Source organism: Falco naumanni, chromosome 3 (assembly GCF_017639655.2).
Source record: "Falco naumanni isolate bFalNau1 chromosome 3, bFalNau1.pat, whole genome shotgun sequence".
Taxonomy (NCBI): Eukaryota; Metazoa; Chordata; class Aves; order Falconiformes; family Falconidae; genus Falco; species Falco naumanni.
Window position 1 is genome coordinate 5887501 of NC_054056.1, and position 15249 is coordinate 5902749.

Here is a 15249-nt window from a genome sequence, read left to right on the forward strand (position 1 = left end):
AGGACTTTTCAGTTTTCCTGTGCTCTGCTGGTGAGGAGGCGCATGAGAAACGGGGAGGGAGCAGAGCCAGAACAGCTGACCCCAACTAGCCAAGGGGATATTCCATACCACAGAGCATCACGCTCAGTATATACCCTGGGGGGAGTGGGCCAGCAGGGGCCAATTGCTGCTCAGGGACTGGCTGGGCACCGGTCAACGGGTGGTGAGCTGTTGTATTGTGTATCACTTATTTTTCTTAGGGTTTATTCCTCTCTCTTTTTTTTCTCTTCCTCTTCATTATGATTGTTACTATTACGTTGTACTTTATTTCAATTACTGAACTCTTACGTTAACCCACGGGTTTTATCTTTTTCCAATTCCCCTTGCCATCCCACTAGGGGCAGGGGGGGAGCGAGCGGTTGTGTGGTACTTCGTTGCCAGCTGGGGTTAAACCATGACAGTCATCTTTTCCACTTCTGACAATGTTGTGTTGTTTTCTGGCAAGTTGACATGCAGCCTGTATGTTACTTTTTTTTTTATCCTCTTTGAATCATTGTACCATGTTCTAATTCCTTTCACAGTTTTGGAGCGGGATGGTCTATCATCTTGTCAGAGGATGGGCAGGAGAATGTTCATTGTAGGGGAATATCTTGGCAGCTTCTAAATTGTCACTCCAGGGGCTATGGTTTGTACGTGTTTATAAATGAAGTCTTTTATTTTTAACAGTGATATCCCAAAAGCTCCTAAACCTGAACCTCCTGTACCAGAGACTAAGGAAACTTCACCAGAACGTAATTCAAAGAAGGAGAGAGAGAAGGAAAAAGAGAAGACTCGTCAAAGATCCGCAACTCGGTCCAAGTCAAGGTCAAGATCTCGATCACGTTCTCCATCTCATTCTCGACCAAGAAGGCGTCATAGATCACGGTCGAGGTAGGACTCCAGTTTATCTTGTGAAGGTTGAGAACTGAATGTTTTCTTCTGAAGGCTATGGATGTGCTTTATGTATGTTCTTAATGTAATGTCATGTTCTCAGCTAAAGTAGTGATGTTTTTAGAGATGTTGAGCTATGGATATTTTAGGCCAAATGGGAAGGATGTGTTCGATGGATAAATGGGTTTGGGAGTTGGTTTCTTCTGTCAGTTCGTGAGAAGGTGCTTACAGTGACTAACGCTGACTGGAGAAGGAATGGGGTAGGCATTGCTGAGTATGGCACTTGTTAGTGGGAACTGTGTGGCCTCCTTTTAGGAGGTAGGTCTGATAGTGTTGTTGTTGTAGATTACTTCTTTTTTTTCTCCTTTTTTGAATTATTTTACTAAGTAGAGAGGTCTTGGTAAACTTCAAAGCACTGATTGTGTCTGAATATACACTTTGCAATATAACCTAAATGCTACTTTAATGTGATGCACTTGGAGGAAAAACAGCTCTACACTCTGAGGATGCCCTCAGTCCCCTGAGGATAAATTTCCTCAACTCTGAAAATTAGATAGTTGCTTTTCATTTGAATTTTTGATTATGACAGGTCTTACTCCCCTAGAAGGCGACCAAGCCCAAGAAGACGGCCATCTCCAAGGAGAAGGAGCCCTCCAAGGCGAATGCCTCCCCCACCCAGACACAGAAGAAGCAGGTCCCCTGTGAGGCGGTAAGATTCCCTTTTTTTGGGACAATGGAAAATGTTAAACTTTGAAAGCTGAAGGGAACATCAGTTGTGAGGAATGAGTGTTACCAGAATTACCTTGCTCGTTTTATCTTGGTACTGTCAGGTGTATGATTTGAGTGATATAAAAACTGCAGTGCCGTATTTCATAAGTGTGTTGTGGGGGAACATAGTAGTAGCTGTGATTTCTTTGGAGTTGAAGTAGTGATGATAATTCCACCTTTTTGAAAAATGGCAATTTCAGAACTGTTAACATCTTCAAATAGCTCTGGATAGCTCCCGGCGTGGGTTGACATGACATCTTTCGTGACTTTTTTGCTTAAGTCTTAATACTATTTTTTTCCTTCCTGGGGAAAAAAATTAGAACAAGTAAAGATTTTGCTTGTTAGGAGTTTTTACATTATGACTTTACATTTCCATCTTGAAATTAAAATCAAATACTGATTTGAAATGTGTTTTTTCATGTTTTTATTTTTAAAAAAATTCTTCAGGGTCTGCTTTCTGGTATCAGAGGTCACATTTTTGATAGCATAAGCAATTTGTTAGTAGCAAAGCTCTGAGTTGCCTTGCAGAGAAGATATGTACTTGTGGCCATATCAAAATAGACATTTAGCTTCACAGGAAGAGAATAGATTCTTATCCTCTTCATAGGAAGAGAATTGAAGTGATGCTTCCTGTGTATACAGCAGTTGTTCTTTTTTAGGAAGGAACAGTTCTTCCTTTTTATGACAAGGTGATGACCATTTTATTTTTTTCCTGGGTTTGTAAATATGTTCACACAGTTACTGGGAAAACTGTGAAAAGTATCAAACATGTATGTTGCAAGATGTACAAGAGCTCCCTTTCAGCAAATGTTTCTCACTCAAGGTAGGGTTTCTTTTTTCCAGGTTCTCAGGAATTCTGCAGCCAAAGGTGGATTCTGCAGGTACACAATTGCAACAGAACTTGCCACAAATTTTGCCGCAGAATTCTAGAGGCCCTACCTTTTTAAAATTACAAAGTAAAGATGAAAGACTAAAACATAAGGATGGATAGATTGATTCTGAGTTGTTAAGTTGTCTGAAATTTTTACCTCTTGGTATAAAAACTTTTTACACTAAACTCTTAAAGAGATCTGTTCTGAAGATCATTAAATCACATGTGCTAACACGGAGAATTCTTAACCATCCAGAAGTTAGAGAGCCCAAACAAAACTAATTCCTCCCAGGAGAAAAGCTTAGTTGTAGTCTGTAGATTGACAGAAAGCAAACAAAGGTAACACTAACAATTTTTTGCTCACTATGTAGTTTAAAAATAACTGAAAGATTGGTTATTATTCTCCTCTTCTACAAAGCGAGTGTTGAAGGCTGTCCACCATGTTTTGGAAGTGCTGTTGTATGTGGCTCTCTCTATATGTGCTTGCAAAAAATGCGATTCTGTGTTCATGCTCAAACATTTCTTCAACTGGCTATTCAGAATCTAATGTTATACTTGATTTACAGGAGAAGACGGTCATCAGCATCCTTATCTGGCAGTAGCTCTTCCTCCTCCTCCTCACGTTCCCGATCACCACCAAAGAAACCACCTAAAAGAACTGTATCCAGTCCTCCTCGTAAAACTCGTAGGCTCTCTCCTTCTGCAAGCCCCCCTAGACGGAGGCACAGACCATCCCCACCAGCAAGTCCACCTCCAAAACCACGCAGGTCTCCAACACCCCAGCAGTCCAACCGTGCAAGAAAAAGCCGTGGCTCTGTTTCGCCTAGCAGAGCGTCAGGTAATGAAGTAAAAATCTGTGTTCCAGCAGCTTTAGCGTTTTGGTTTTGTTTTCTCAAAGATGGTGTGTACAGTTTGTATGAGCAGAAGTGCATGCGAGAACGTAATGAATTGCAGCTGAGTTTTCTGACTTTGTCTTTTAGCGCCCAAACACAAGAGTACTGAAAAAAGAGAATCTCCTTCGCCAGCACCAAAACCGAGGAAAGCAGAACTGTCTGAATCAGGTATGGTGTGCTCTTTTCAGCACTGGTTTTGGGTGGGGTTTTTAATCAAGGTGCATGACAAAAGGCAGTGGTAAGGGTTGAATCCTCTTGATAGACTGGCATTGAAAGCAAGAGTTCCCAGAAGTATAAAGGTGATCGCTCGTACTGCCTCAAACATCTCTATCCAAGCTTTCTTGGAAAAAAATCCAACCGAAGTTGTATTCCAGCCTCAATATTATTTTAAGATTTTGAAGGGGGCAAAAAAAAGCGTGTGCGATGATGTACTGTAATACAACCTTGTTTCTGCCTGAACAAGGTCAATTTGTGTCTTCAGTTTACATATTCTATCTCTGTGCCTTTCCAGAAGAAGATAAAGGAGGTAAAATGGCCACAGCAGACTCTGTTCAACAGAGACGTCAGTACAGAAGGCAGAATCAACAGTCTTCATCTGGTATGGGTGGCATAGATTTCCTAAAAGTGGATTGTAGTTTGCTTTTGTGGGAAGTAGTTAATGTTAAGTTCAAATACTGATTAAAATTATTTGCTATGCATGCTGCGGTGCTGTGATAAACTTTAAGATGTACCACTCATAATGAAATCACTTCTATTATTGCTCATGAAGAAAAAAGTGTAACTTTTAAAAGGTTACGGTATGTCTCTTGTTAATGGCTCACATCTTTAAAAGTTGCACTTTTAAATTCTTAACATCACACACAGAAATATATTTGCTATGGGTTACTTAATCTGTTGTTGCAATAGGTTATTTCCTAATATTTTGGACTCTTGTATGCTTCCAATCAGTAAATTAACCCAGGCCTGGTATAGGTTCTTGTCCATCTAATGTTTCTATAAGTAACTGAAGTTCACCTCTTGAATTATCTGGCTAGTCAGATTGTATGTGGACAGTTAGGTTGCTGCAGATATTTTTTTGCCCAGCTCTGATGGATTGCTTTATCACTTGACTGCAACTACTATTTTTAGTTGAATTGCTTTTAAATAGAAGCTTCTTATTTTGCAGGGGAGGAGGTTAGTAGTTTAAACTGCAGTTCCCCAATCAGTAACTGTGTTAATAGTGTTGTGAGAATCATCTTCCAGAGAGTGATTCTTCTACGTTTATAGATTCTGGTTCTTCATCTTCATCTGAAGAAGAAAGACCTAAAAGATCCATCGTGAAGAATGGGGAAGTTGGTAGACGCCGACGCCATTCACATTCACGCAGTCCATCACCATCTCCCCGAAAACGACAGAAGGAATCATCCCCTCGGTAATTTCTCCTTAAGTTGAACCTAACTCGCATAATTTTTTCTATTTAATGTTGTTTATCTGCTATGCAACTGTCAGCAAATACACAACACAAGAATTAAGTCGTGTCCAGTTTGCCCAATCTTGTCTCAAGATTGTGTTCTTGTTGTGGTCATTTGGTAAGAATTACTCTGAACTTTATTTGAATACATTTGTTTTTTGCCTCATGTATGGCAGATAGATTTGTTTTGTTTTGTTTTTCTCCACTGCTATCAGGATGCAGATGGAAAAGAGATGGCAATCCCCAGTGATGAAAAGGTTGGTTAGAAATTAATCTGTTAAATAGGGTTTACGTTTAGCAAATCATTTAGACAGGCTGTCATGTATACTGTCATAGATAAGTACTTGCACACTCGGAGTAGTAAGGTGAGGGAAATTCAGACTGCTGTGTTCCTTGACGTGTGGGATCTGGGACCATTTCACTGGCAAAAACCACGGAGAGAAACACTTGCTCAGGCTCCTTCATTGCTCGCCAGTTGCTAATTCACATGAGCCTGTAACAGCTACTAACGTTAATGTTATTAGCGTCTTCCTGATGCTTGAAAACGACCGAATGCTTTTATTCTTCAGGGTTTTCTTATTGCACATACACAGCTGTGAAGGAGGGGTGAGCATTACTTTGTATTCTTGCTGCCATTGACAGTCGGTACCGTATGCTTGCAACAAGTGATTAAGATCTTGGTGTTCTGGGTCACAGATAATTGGAATTTCAGAGGTCTCTTGCCTCAATTCAGTAGCTATTTTGAACTAGTAGTAAACACAGACTTCATATTCTCTTCTCTTGTGTAGGCAGTGGTGTTAACACTTGTGTAATTTTTTTGGTCTACGTTGATCTCAGAATATAGGAAGGTTCAGGAAGCTGGGTGCTTGATGGGTTTATTAATCTGGTGTAATGACCCTTGTGAGCAATCTGTAATTAAGACTTAGTTAGAATATAGTTGCAGCATACCTAATGATGTATGAGATTAAGTATGACTACTTCAACAAATGTAGACATTCTAGTTATGGATCTTGTCAAACAATTCTACGTAAACCAGATTGGAATTCCAAAGTTCTTAATCTGTTTTGCAACATGGTAAATTTACCTACTGCCAATTGTGTAAATACGTGTTTAATTAGGACAACTGTGACTTTTGAAGGCTGATATTTTTTTGAACCATAAAAGAACGTTGTCTTTTGGAGCAAACTGTTTTATCTATAAAAAGTGTAACTCATTGCTTTGGAGAACAGCAGCCAGCACATTTGAAAGCAAATCTTGGTTTATGTAGTTAAGCTTCTGTGCTTTTTTCATTACTCAATGTTTTCCTTCAATCAATAGTTTTATCTTAATTGGTTTTAAAACAGGAACGTTTTGCTTTACAGAATTCAATATTCCTCTTCTTTAAAACTCTGAGTTTGATTAAAATTTCCCCTCCCAGAAGTCTATTGTAAACCTTGCAGAGCAGAAAACAGTTCATGTAGTCAATAATTTTAACCTAGATAGCTGCAGTTTTGCAACAACTCTCTCTGCCTTTCAAGAATAAGTCATTTTGCATTCCAGACCCGTAGATAAAAGCTCTTTTCAAGAGTACGGTTTCACACTGTTTAATTGGCTCCAACTTCAGACCGCTGCTGAACGCGGGTTTTTCTGCCTGACAGAGCTGGGCATTCCCAGTTCCTCCCTTGTGTTGGATCTAGCAATCGTGTCACTGCATGACGACAAGGAGATGTTTTTGGTGGCTCGGTACCCTGGTCTGACTCATTAGATGATCACTAGGTTCAGTGCAAGGGAGATGCCAGGAATGAGCTTTCAGGAGAAGAAAATGGGAGAGAATTGGTCTTCCTCTGTGGCTACAAGGTGCTAATAGACCAGGTGAATGTGAAATTCTAACGATTGCTGTAGTAGACTCTGAGAATTACAGTAAAATGTGTCGTCTCACCCTCTTTAGAAAGTCTTTTCTATTTTTTTCCATCAGTGGTTCTAACAAAAAATAATTCATTTTGAAGTGCACGAACAAGATAATTTCGTACAGTTAAAGCAGAAGGAGAAAGAATCTTGGGGCTCAATTGCAACTTTTCTAAGAAATCCCTTTATCTGTCTTTAGTAGGAGGAGGAGAAGTCCATCGCCCCCACCAGCCAGGCGGCGACGCTCTCCTTCACCTGCCCCTCCTCCGAGGCGGCGGCGGTCACCTTCCTTACCTCGTCGAAGGTACTGTATTGCATTTTTGTCTTTGAACTGGTTGCTTTTGGCTTGTTGACTTCCAACAATGACACGTGAAAAGAAACCCCTTAATCCTGGTCCCTTGATTCACGGCTTACTGAGGGGAGTGTAGTTTTGCTAGTGAGATCTTGTGTGGTAGGTGTGCGGCCTGGATATTTTTTATTGCTCTATCAAATACTGAATAACACTAGTTGAGCTGACTTTCTTGATATTAAATGGAGTTTTAAAGAATTCGTAGAGGAGTTCTTTTCCCCCTCTTTGGGTGAACTGCGAGACACTTGTAAGTAACTCACATGCTGATGTGGCACCTGAACATTTGTTTTCTTTGTAGGTCTCCATCACCACCCCCACGCAGACGCTCACCTTCTCCACGGAGATACTCTCCACCGATACAGAGACGATACTCTCCTTCACCACCACCGAAGAGAAGAACGGCTTCTCCTCCTCCCCCACCTAAACGAAGGGCATCACCTTCTCCACAGTCGAAACGCAGAGTCTCCCATTCGCCACCACCAAAACAAAGGAGCTCGCCAACTGCTAAAAGGCGTTCACCTTCGATATCTTCCAAGCACAGGAAGGGATCTCCTCCCAGTAGGTCCAATCGGGAAACACGTTCTCCACCACAAAACAAAAGGCATTCACCTTCACCACGGCCTAGAGCTTCTCATACCTCTGCAAGCCCACCACCACCACGAAGGGGAGCTTCAGCTTCACCCCAGAGAAGACAGTCTCCATCTCCAAGCACTAGACCCATCAGGAGGGTGTCAAGAACACCAGAACCTAAGAAGACAAAGTAAAAAAAATCAGTCTTTGATGTTGGTTTTGTGAGGGTTTTTGTTTGTTTTGTTTTAATGCAGTGGGAAGAGCCAGGGAGTCGCATCAAAATGGTTCCTGTATCTTGAGATTGCTCACATGTTGGTGGCTCTGTTCAGCTTCCACCACTGTAACTTTGATTTTTGGAAGTTTATTAGATTGGAAGCATCTGTTAAAATAAAGGGTATTGTGGGGAGAAGCATTAAGGAGGCTTTATGTAGAGTTTGAGGGATGGGACTTCTAACAGCACAGCAAAGCACTGGGACTGAGCAGGTGAAGTGAAGCTCGAGATAAGTTTTGTTGCTAGCTTTGTTAAAAGAAAGATAAATGTTCTCTTATTCTAAAGCTAACTTCAGAAGGGAGCCAACACTTTTCATTAGCTCATAAATCATTTCATAATTGGTTATCCAAGATAAACTGCTGAAATTCTAGATATTTTTTTTCTTCATTGTGATGCTGCTCTTAGAGCACAGTCAAAAGCATGGTGCTGGCTTATTAATTTTTTCAGAAAGAAAATGTGGATTAATGTCTTGCACTCTTTCTTCATTGGATGATAAAAGAGCATTGCTATTCTCTTGACTTTTAATTTGGTTATAAATTAGTCATATCAGAAGAATGGGAGCAATCATTTCTGAACAACAGTAGTAGTAGTATTTATCAAGCTATCAAGTCGCAATATCGTTTGGCGTTACAGATTCACAGCGGTATTAAATTGTTTTGCCTTTTGTAGTATATGCCAGCAAAGTAACTAACAATTTTTAAGTGGCACCTTAACCAAGCTCTAAGCACATATGTTCATTTGGCACTTCTATTAGTTTTTACGTTCTTGGTTTGTCTCTTATATTTCTAATTGTGGCTCTTCTATTTTTTTTTTTAAGGGCTTCCACGCCAAGTCCACGATCTGCGAGACGGGTGTCTTCATCACGGTCTGCATCAGGATCACCTGAGCCAGCACCAAAAAAACATCAAGGACCTCCATCTCCTACACGGTCTCGTTCTCCTTCTGCAAACTGGTCACCTGCAAAAAAGGCTAAAAGCCCAACTCAGAGCCCATCACCTGCAAGGGTATTTGTTTGCTATAGAAGCAGTACTGTTCTGGGTTATATGGCAAGGTATTTTTGTGAAGACTTGGGTGCTGAACAGTGCTAAGGTTGTTCCGTAGGGGACGGAAATAATATCCTTGGAGTAATTTTTAATAGTAACATATACGTTTCAAACTTTTTAACATTTCTGAGTCTGAAGAAAAATGCTATTATATATAAATTTTAACTTCTGTAGGAAAAGTCTTTCCCATTTCATGAATCTGCATGGGTTTCATGGTCTACAAAGTGAGGTGGTCGTCTTTATGCTTAGTCTTCATGTGTGCATGCAGGCTATTCCTACAGGAAGAGAACGGATTGTTGGGCGTCCTTGTCTGTTCTCCCCAGTGTTCCCTGGGGACACTTGCCATTCACCAGAGGAGTGTTTAAGGGAGTTAGACTCCATCTGCTGTATTAATTTTTATGCAGAGGTTTGCCTGCCACTTCTGTAACCAGCAGATCGAGCTTGTGTGGCATTATGTTCTGGTTTGAGACACAGCTCAGCCGCGCGTTACAACCCCTGTCCGCTGGGATTGCTCCTGTCAGGTGACTGGAAGTGTGATGTTCCCCCAGTTCTGAAGATGGTGTTGAGTTTACGGAATTTCAGTTGTTGCTCAGTCCGTTCAGATTTCCCAGGGTGGTTGTGGGCATATTCTAATGATGTTTGGAAACCTTAAGGAGAAGGTGTGATATCTTTTAAATTGTTTGTTACAGAACTCGGATCAAGAAGGGGGTGGAAAGAAGAAGAAGAAAAAGAAGGATAAGAAGCATAAAAAGGATAAAAAGCACAAGAAACACAAAAAACACAAGAAGGAGAAGGCTGCAGCAGCCGCAGCAGCTGTTGCTGTGGCTGCACCTGATACCACCTCAACACAGGAAGACCAGGAAGCAGAGACAGAACCCAAAAAGGTAGGGATTTGGTGCCTGAGGCTCTAGTTTTTAAGAGTCAAATAGATGTTGATGACCGTGTGCTGCTGACGTTCTGAATGGCAGCCTTGCCTCAGAAATGCGACTCGGTGCCCCGTAATTATTTTTTTTTTAACTCTATGATTTGCTGTGCTGGGAGGGCTGCAGCCTGGCTTAGCTTTCGGTGTTTGAAGAAATGCTTTGTCTTTGTTTGAAGGAGACAGAAAGCGAACCTGAAGACAACCTTGATGATCTAGAAAAACACCTGCGAGAGAAGGCACTGAGGTCAATGCGGAAGGCGCAAGTGTCACCACCATCCTAGGCTGAATCCTTTGATATAATGTACATTTTATTTGGTTTGTACTCAGAATTCAATTTCAAATTGCTAAATGTGTTTGAGCTTTAGAATATAACATTTGTTGTAATAATTGCTAGGTTGAGGTTCACCATGTACAAAGGGCATGGATTTACATTACAAAAGGTGTCCACAGTGTACTAGTGACATTCTTTCATTGACAGTCAGCATAATTTCATTTAGAGTGAGACTTCTTAGAAGCAGTAGGAATTTGTTTTGGAGGTTTTAAACATGACCATCAATTCCCTAGTTTCTTTGAAATTCAACAAAGCCTTTAGCATAATTTGTGAGGGTCTCATTTGACTTCTTTTGTATCCACTTACATTATGCTACTAACCTTTGTGGTTTGTAAGCTTGCCCAGAAGTAAAACCACTGCAGAATTACCAAGGAAATACATACATTTTAATGCTTTCTACTGTTGCCTGTATAGTCTCCATTAAAGCGAATCAAAAATAGCAATTTAGAATGGTACATAAATGAAAGCATGTTGTTTACCAGGACACTGTGGGTTTATATTGATGTAACATGTTGATTTGGAACACTGGAATTTCATTTGTATTTTTATGTTCTTTTTTTAAAGGGCAGTTTCCATGATCAGCAGTCCCAGAAAAAAAATTCCTTCAGTTACATAAATTTTGTTTGTGAGATGTCGTTGCCCCATTCATAAATCTTGTCTCGTTATGGTTCTTCTGAATGGTATAAGCAACTTTCGGAGCTGTGGTCTTTGAAAGTTCGAGGAACCTGAACTTTGGATATTGTCATGTTTTCACTGTTTTTTGTTTTTGTTTTTTTAACTAAAGCTATATAAAGCTTGTGGATTAAACAAAATAAATTTCTAAATTTAAACAGATGTTGGCTATTTTTATACGAACATTTACATTTGCTAATCAGCTTTCTTTTGTACAGGGTTAATGAATACACAGTTAGATGAAAAAGTATTTGATCCAGTAGGCTGGCTTCTCCTGTGGTGTCTGGATCGGTGTTCTTGCAAAGCAAGAGTAAAACCGTCTGCCTGGTCAGCACGCTGTTAGGGTGGGTAAGCTTCAAACAAAATACTTGCTGGTGAAAATCGCTTGTCGTAGCAAGTCAAAACGTTTCAAGGTCCTGCAAAAAATGAATGGCAGGTTTGCATTAACTTAACGAGCTTTAGTCACGTAAACACTGGTTTGGATGTTCCTTTACGGAATCCTGGTGGCTCACTGCCTTTTTCATAATCATATTGGAAACTTGCTGGATTGCTACTGTTGAATTTTTTTAACAATTCAAGCTCTGTTTCTGAAATCAAGTCAATTCTGAAGTCTGAGGTTCCTCTGGCAGGAGGAATGGAACATGCTTTTGAAAATTTTCTTGTCCTGCATCTGAAGTAGATGTGATGTGCACAATTAAGTGTAGATATTTGATTAGTCTTTTTACTTTACATCATGTAGGGTTTTAAAATAAAGCAGGTATAATGTAGATATGGATGGAAGGGGATTTCTTTAAAGTAGCTTCCTTCTGCACTCCCTTATATGCTGAATCTTTTGTTTCTTAGCATAAGTATACATTGTATGCTACAGTGCTTGTAAACTTAGTTCAACAACACTTGAATGTTGAGTATCATCTGTTATTAAATGTGTGTAATAAATTCCAAGAACTTTCTGGACAAACAGATTTTTAAAAGTACATCTGAGTGAATTTGGTGCTTAAGAACCACTGCAGAACCCAACAACGTACCGTGCTAATCTCTTGGCCTTGTTCATTGTTAGTTTTTTCCCGTGATGTTCCTTGGCAGCACAAATAATTCTGAAATTCAGTCTTGAAAGACCGTACGCGTGTGCGGTCTTCACAGGGGGCTAACACCTCATTCTTTATGGTCTGGAATCTTGGCTTTCTTCTGGGTTTTGTGACCTCTGTGTGCCTTTTAATCTTAGGAGCGATGGGTGTTCTTTAAGTACGTTCAGTACCTGAGTAGCTGACTGCTTATCGTCCCTCCTGCCTGTTGTCATCTGCCTCCGGGACCACTGGTGGGTTTGGACAGGCTGGGAAGCACAACCAGATCTCCCCAGACCCCTGGCTGTGCCCCCACTTTTTCCTTTGGAGTTTCTGTTGTCAGGTCATTCCTCTTTTTTTTTTTTTTTTTTTTTTTTTTTTCCCCTTAACATCTGTCCATAAAGAATGGTTTAGGTTTCAAAAGAGCAACTAAATACGCTGTTTGAGAGGAGTATAACTTCTAAAGTGCCTTTAGTTCAGTATTTTAATTCCTTCCTACTTTGCCATTCAATCAAATACCGCTGCTGCGTTTAAATAGTCAGGTGAGAGCAAGAGGCCTCTCATGAGCTATTACGCTGTCCTTTCTGCTCTAAATCCTGTTGTTATTATGCTGTCCTTGCTACTCTAAATCCTGTTGCGTGGATACTTTGAATCCCAAATCACTTGGCTGGGACGATGACTTTAGCATTTGGGGCTGTTCTGTGCAACTTTGTCCTGGTGAACTGTTGACTTCCATCCCTGAGTTTCCCTCTCGATCCTCTGGAATTGAGATCCCATCATCCCAAACCGAAGTCTTCCAATCTGTTCACCACTCGCTCTCGGTTAACCTCGTACCTGTGTTTCTCAATCCTTTTCTTTCCTGACGCAGCACGGCGGAGCCTCTGCGAGGGTCTGGCTCTTTTCGTGTTGCGTCTGCTCGTGCTGTACGTTTGCTGGTTAGTCGCAGCCACCAGCTGGAAACGACAGATAACGCGGGTTTAGATGAGTGACTTGCTGGGATAACTATCAAACTATGCCAAAAAATAATAAATTGAAGTTTAATTGGACTGTATAACTTAGTGAAAATGAGTCCACAGGCGTGAAGGTAAGGCTGGAGTGAGTCACTGGCAGGGCAGTAGCCACGGTGCGTGATAAAGATGGATTTGTTGTGTCAACAGGTGGAACAATAGCAGGTGTGTGTGCAAGAGTTCGAGGTTTACAGAAACTCTGTGTTGGATTATTAAATTTTTCCACTTGTGTGACTTTGGAAGTTGGCCTGGGGAGTTGTGTGTGGGCCAGCTTCCCGAGCTGCACCACTGCAGCTTCACACTCGGAAACTTCACTTGCGAATTGCCTCGATGTGCAGGACAGGCCGTGCTGCCGCTCCTTTGGGAAGCGCCTGGTGCTTCCCGAGAGCCGACGTGACCGGCGTGACGAGCGGCGGTGCCGAGGGAGAGTTCTGGGCTCAGAACTGTGCGACCTCGCGCGTGCCCGGCTCCACGTTGTCCGACACAAGTGGACCTTCCAAGCGAGGGCCTGGACCCAGAGGACTGGCTCATGCAGGCTAAATATTTATTTGCTAAATATGACGGGAGGTGCCTTAGTTTGGAGGAGCAGCTTAGGCACCATGTGCATTTTTGCACTCTGACTTCATTCCTCAAACGTTAAACCTCCAAATACGTGTGTTTTGGTATAAAAAGTCTCGAGAAAGAGGAGCTTTCAGAGGGTGTGGAAGCGTCTTTTGATTGAGTTTCGTTGCAGCTGTGATGTGTGATAACTGATGTTTTAGTGTAGGATCATCTGCTCATAAAACCTGGAATTCTCTGCTTAAAGCCCATTGTTACATGTCACGCAAGTTCCCAGCCAGGCAGCCGCAGCGCTGACCGCGCTCAAGTCGCTTCTCAGCCAGAGTCCAAACTTGTAGTAGAGACGGTGGTGCATGGCTTTTCACCCTCCTCCGCTGAGGAGCAACTTGGCTTCCCTCTTGTACAACAACTTTTCTTTCCCCCCTCTCATATTCACAGAACTTTCCGGTGGAATTTTGTTTCTCTTCATCAGATCACAGTCATTGTAATAAGCTACCGGGAAATTAATATATCTCTTTAAGGATAATAAAAAGTTCATTAAATCTGAGAACAGTGGTGTGGGTGGTTGTGTGTTGCCGGACTTGATCAACAGTTTGACTTTCGAACTTGACTGCAGCTCTCCTGGAAAACTCCGAAGAGGCCGCAACTGCTGGAGTCCGGCCGGCTGCAGCACGAAGCGGGAAGATGGAGACAGTTCCCACCCATGCCGGGAGGTACGTCTTGTCCTGTCACCGCGCCTCGCAGCTGAGCGATTTCTGTCTCGGAAATCCGAGTCGGCCGCTTAACGCACGGCAGGAGCGTTGCCCCTTTCCTGCGGGATCACGCTCCTGAATGCACAACGTTCACCCACCGTTCACCTTGTAACCCTGCCTTTGTTCCCATCAAGGTTCCGCCTGAACGAAGCGGTTTGACTTCTGCTTTCTCTTGTTTCACGTTTCCTTCTGGGAAAACTGGAGCTTTGCTTAACACCCATCACGCTTCAAAATCTGACGGTCCACTTGAGATAATTTGTGTTTTGCTTCCTTGGTTGCCTAGAGGCAATCGGCATGCAAATCCGTGGGCGAGTTCTTTATCTGCCCGATGCTGTACGTGGATTAAGGCTTGGGAAGATGGCCGGGAATTAATTTAATCGATCTTAAAAATAGTAGAGCAGCCACTTTGCAGCTGGAGGTGATCTGCTGAAGGCTGGTGGTCTTCAATTATTCACCGGGGATGTATTATTAACGCGTTCGGCGGGGCTGGGTGCAGGGAGCTGGTGCAGGTGGAGCGTTCGGGAGGTAATCGGACGCTGCGCGTGCTGTATAGATTTAACTGCAGAGGGATCCTGCGCAGGGGATCTGTGTGGGTTTTACCTTTAAAGGAAAGTATTTTAGGGTTTTGCCTTAAATTCAAGCTGTGGTTATTGCAGAGGTGTGGCCTTTGGGATATTCCTGAAGAAGCAGAGACAGGAGCTGCTCCCCGCAGCCGTGCTCCTCGCCGGGGCGGGATGCCTGAGGCCAGGACGCCTACAGGAAAGTTACTCTGTGTAGAATCTTTCAGAAAAGGGCACTGGAAGGTGGGCATGAAGCCTTGTTCTTAAGAACGTTGGTGCAGAACTTGAGTTCACGACCCAAAGACTTGGGTATTTCAGTGGGAGAAAAAGTCTTATTAAAATGGTAAAATAATCTTTAAGTCGGGGTGGTTCATTACT

The 15249-nt window shown here is 42.0% G+C and overlaps 1 protein-coding gene across 10 annotated transcripts in view; it reads left to right on the forward strand.

Moving 5' to 3' along the window:
• Window positions 1-11895, forward strand: part of SRRM1 (serine and arginine repetitive matrix 1) — a 19940-nt gene extending 8045 nt beyond the window's left edge. For 3 of the 10 annotated variants that reach the window (XM_040587709.1, XM_040587717.1, XM_040587718.1), the window contains 12 exons: window positions 706-909; window positions 1499-1618; window positions 3115-3386; window positions 3529-3609; window positions 3953-4039; window positions 4708-4852; window positions 5107-5148; window positions 6975-7079; window positions 7423-7884; window positions 8783-8969; window positions 9698-9892; window positions 10107-11091. In XM_040587709.1, coding sequence (XP_040443643.1) covers window positions 706-909; window positions 1499-1618; window positions 3115-3386; window positions 3529-3609; window positions 3953-4039; window positions 4708-4852; window positions 5107-5148; window positions 6975-7079; window positions 7423-7884; window positions 8783-8969; window positions 9698-9892; window positions 10107-10211 — 2005 coding nt within the window. In that variant the 3' untranslated portion in view covers window positions 10212-11091. Of the gene's footprint in view, window positions 1-705; window positions 910-1498; window positions 1619-3114; window positions 3387-3528; window positions 3610-3952; window positions 4040-4707; window positions 4853-5106; window positions 5149-6974; window positions 7080-7422; window positions 7885-8782; window positions 8970-9697; window positions 9893-10106; window positions 11092-11151 lie in introns of those variants that run through there. The other 7 variants (XM_040587711.1, XM_040587710.1, XM_040587714.1 and 4 more) reach the window with 7 other exon arrangements.
• Window positions 11896-15249: the final 3354 nt, after the last annotated feature.